The 4,210-nt window shown below is 36.3% G+C and overlaps 1 protein-coding gene across 1 annotated transcript; it reads left to right on the top strand.

Annotated features, from left to right (window-relative positions):
• Nucleotides 1-247: 247 nt before the first annotated feature.
• LOC135205356 (transcription termination factor 5, mitochondrial-like) lies at nt 248-2,643 on the top strand (the record flags this gene model as incomplete). Its single annotated transcript, XM_064235846.1, is given in 2 exon segments — nt 248-433; nt 2,044-2,643. Coding segments are annotated over 2 exon segments (780 nt in total), but the record flags the coding sequence as incomplete, so codon positions are not given.
• Nucleotides 2,644-4,210: the final 1,567 nt, after the last annotated feature.

Below are 4,210 nucleotides of genomic sequence, written 5' to 3'. Positions count from 1 at the left end.
GTACAACACTGACATAGTGCATAATTAGTAGTGTTAAAGTTATTATTCTGACGTCATCATTTCATCAGAATTCTTGAGGTTTGTTTTGCATATTATAAGTGAAGGAGGCAATGGAATTTCAAAAGGTTAACGAATAATTGACTGAATCTTTGAAAAAGTTTGTATCTCCTTTCTTTACCCCTCCAAATATAGCAGTTTAGTCACAGTGCTAAGTTAGCTAAACTATCACCAAATCTTTTTTTTTCAGATTCTGAGGCATGGATATCTTTTGTGCTGTAGCCCTATAAATGTGCAACGAATTGAAAACAGCATTAAGCATTTGTGTCATGCTGACCCCAAGAAAGTTGCTCACCTCACTCCGCGTATATTAACCTTGCCTCCTCAGCAACTGTGCGAGATAAGCAACCTGCTTGTGGAGGCTGGGGTAACAGAGGTGAGTCAGTAATTAATACAGAGTCCAAAGTAGTTGAACTAGAATATTATTTCTAGTTGCATACAGCTTACCCAAGAGTTAATTTTAAATAATTACGAAAGATTTAAAAGAAAAAGTGAAAGTTTTGCAGCCAAGTGGATAGGAAGGAAGTGGAATACTGCTTAGAGCCCAATTGGTCACATGCACTTGCACTCACAGGGCAGCCTCCTTCTCTGTATTAAAAATTCATCTTCTTTGAATATTGATTTCAGTAGAACATGGTTTTTGTTTACAGAAAGAAAAGCAGTCTAGGAAAATAAAAAAGAAAAATAGTACTGAAACAGACCATACATTTCCTACTGGTTGTTTAAACGGGATAAACTTCTGCTTCAGGTTTGTGTAAAAGTGCTAACAAACTTTTCTAATGTATTGTATCACTTGGTCATAGCTTTTTCTTCAGATACTGTGTTATTGACATAGTAAAAGAAAACCAACATCAGGTGTTCGTATCATGTTTTTCTTTTCCATGTCACTGGTGTTACACCCTCTTATGACGCTATCAAACACAGAACAGCAAATCTGTATACGTAGTCCGTATTTTATTGTATAATGCAAGTAGGAGATTTGGCACCATAAGGGCTCACCATAATTATCATCATCATCAGTCTCACAGACCCCACCTCCACTAAAGTAACCAAACCACACTACTATCCCCATTGATTGTCCTCCATTAAATCAACCACCCCATCATTTCTTAATAGAGGCAGCCCTCGGTTAACAGTGGGGGTTCCGTTCCCAGCCAATGCTGCTACCTGAAAATCGCTGCTAACCGAAAATCGGTGATAACAGCACTAAAAACCTGCTGAACGGCACTGCTAACCGAATTTCGGTGCCGTTAACCAGAGATTGGTGCCACTGTTACTTGGAAATTGGCGCTGCTAACCAGAGATTGGCAAAGAAAATCCAGTTAACAGCGTCGGTAGACAAGTGCCATAGAACCGGATAGCCATTAAGTGATGCCGCTGTTAACCAAGGGCTGCCTGTAACATGCCAAGTGAATGTTGATTGTTAGGCTTTTTTTTTTTTTCTTATATATGTTAGGGTGGAAAATATAGGACATTCTTAATTGCTGTGCTTGATTATTACTGTGTTCAGGCGAGTTACCAAACTGAGTTGGGAAAACATCCTTTCTCACTGCAGTTGTTTAATCTGGGATTTTTGATGTTGTGGAATTAGTGACAATTCAGGGACACTTGAACCACTGATTAATTACTTCCAATAAAACGCTACTAATTTATATAGAATAAAGAGTTAGATTTATGGAATATAACTGCTGAAAGTTATGTGGATGCAGATCAGTAAGTTCATGATGTAAGGGGTTTAGTGTTTGGCACCATAAACAGTGACCTAATTATTCATTCATGATCCTTTTTATTTTCTCAGTGTTGGTGTTCCAAAATTTCATTTGTTAGCATCTCAGCCAAAACATAAGTAGTAGTTGATGAATCATAAATTGTAGGTGTTATTTTCTGGATTGTTTATATTCCTTCTCTTCCTCCTTACTGTTTAGACTTGTGTATTGTCTTGTGTACTTTGAATGAATGGAGTACCGTAGTCAATTTGTCTTTCAGACAGCAGTTCTGCAGACACCTCAGATATTTTCTCTGCAACCTCGTACGGTGAAAGAGCGCATTCAAGAGATTCAGCTCACCCCTGAATTTTCCGGAATCAACTCACATCCCCGAATGCTGCGACTGATACATTACAACACAAAGGCAAGGAGAAGACTGGACGTGTTACGACAAATAAAAGACACCAGGGCAGTGCCAAGTTTAAATGTCATCACAGGTGATCAAGACAGGTTCAATAAGTACATTGCTATTGGTTACTTGAGAGTGAATAGGAAAGATATTGTAACTTACCTGGCAAAACATTTTAAAGTGAAGAGTAGTGTGATACGGAAGAATCTTCGCCTGCCAAGTCATAAGCAACAGGTGTCAGTTGTATCTGTTAAAAGTAATGTAACGTATTTGTCTCACCTTGGATTTCTAGCAGAGCAGATGTTATCAAGTTTGGAAGTTCTGTTGTATCCACCTGATATTGTTGTACAGCAAGTTCAGGATTTGATGCAAAGACTAGACTCGTATGAAGTCCATAATATAGTATCCCTACCACATGCTCTGCAGTTGTTATTGTATTATTTAGACAAAGAAATGCCATATTGAATTTGTTTTCTGCCTTTCTATCCATCCTCCTTATAATCTTTATTAGTTAGATATGATAGAATCAGTCCTAGAATATATAAATTAGTAGATATATATGTGTACATATACTGTATATATCCAAACGTTAAGCTGCAAATGTCGTTTAATATCCGATTCACTTTATATTTTGGGAATCTCACTTATAGAGGAATGGTAATTGAAGGCATGCAGGGTAAATGGGCAACTATTGTCAGTGGACATTATAATTGTTGCAGTAATTCTAAACAAACGCTGAAGTGAGAGTTTACATAAAATAGTTGATAAAACCTTATTTTAATTCATTGAGGTTCGCAAGTTGTTAGACTGAGTTTTCTTTTACTGGCATCACCTTTTAAACTGTGACAGGCATTCCATTGTCCTGATGAAACTGGTTTTCAACTCCCCATAGGGGGAGATGGTGCCATCAGTACACCTCATGTGGTGCACTGTAGGCATTACTTGAGGTTCTTTGCAGTATGCCTTCAGCCCTAGCTACAACCACTTTTGTTAAATTTCAAAGTTACTTAATAATTCACATTATGGCCCTCTTAAGATGAACTGGACTAGTATAACATAAGTGTTTGCGTACTTGGTAGTTATTTAACCCTCTTACGCCGGAGCGGTAAATAAAAAATTGTCTCCCGTATGCCGGATGGGTTTTGGAGTGAGCGCGGAAGCGGAAAAAATATTTTTTTCAAAAAATCACAGCGCGCTTAGTTTTCAAGATTAAGAGTTCATTTTTGGCTCCTTTTTTGTCATTGCCTGAAGTTTAGTATACAACCATCAGAAATTTAAAAAATTATCATTATCATATATAAATAATGCGATATATGATAGCGCAAAAACGAAATTTCATATATAATTGTATTCAAATCGCGCTGTGCGCAAAACGGTTAAAGGTAACAAGTTACTTTTTTTTCGTTGTAATGTACACTAAATTGCAATCATTTTGGTATATAACACATTGTAAAACGATAAAAGCAACACAGAAAATATTATCACAAAATGCATGAATTCGTAACGCGCGGACGTAAACAAATATTTATTTCAAAAATTCACCATAAATCTAAATATTGTCCTAGAGACTTCCAATTTCTTTCAAAATGAAGACAAATGATTGAATATTACTATACTGTAAGAGTATTAGCTTACAATTGCAGTTTTCGACCACATCTGACGAGTTAAAGTTGACCGAATGTAGAATTTTTTATATATATATTTTTATATGCAATTATTTCGGAAATAAGAAAAGCTACAACCTTCAAATATTTTTCGTTTTATTCTACATGAAATTGCACACATTTTCATATATAAAACTCTATGAAATGCCTAATATGAAACGGAGCAAATATTCCGAGAATGGGACGTACGTATTTCGGAGATTTGTGGCGGAGAATCCGCGTGCGGAGGGAAGGAAAGATTTTTTTTAAATTCACCATCTAAATATTTGCTAGAGACTTTGAATTGTTTCAAGATGAAGATAAATGACTGAATATTACTAGACTGTAAGAGTTTTAGCTTACATTGCGTTTTCGACCATTTCGGTAGAGTCAAA

The sequence above is a fragment of the Macrobrachium nipponense genome, chromosome 49 (genome assembly GCF_015104395.2).
Source record: "Macrobrachium nipponense isolate FS-2020 chromosome 49, ASM1510439v2, whole genome shotgun sequence".
Lineage (NCBI taxonomy): Eukaryota > Metazoa > Arthropoda > Malacostraca > Decapoda > Palaemonidae > Macrobrachium > Macrobrachium nipponense.
This window is presented reverse-complemented; position numbering and strand designations above follow the sequence as displayed.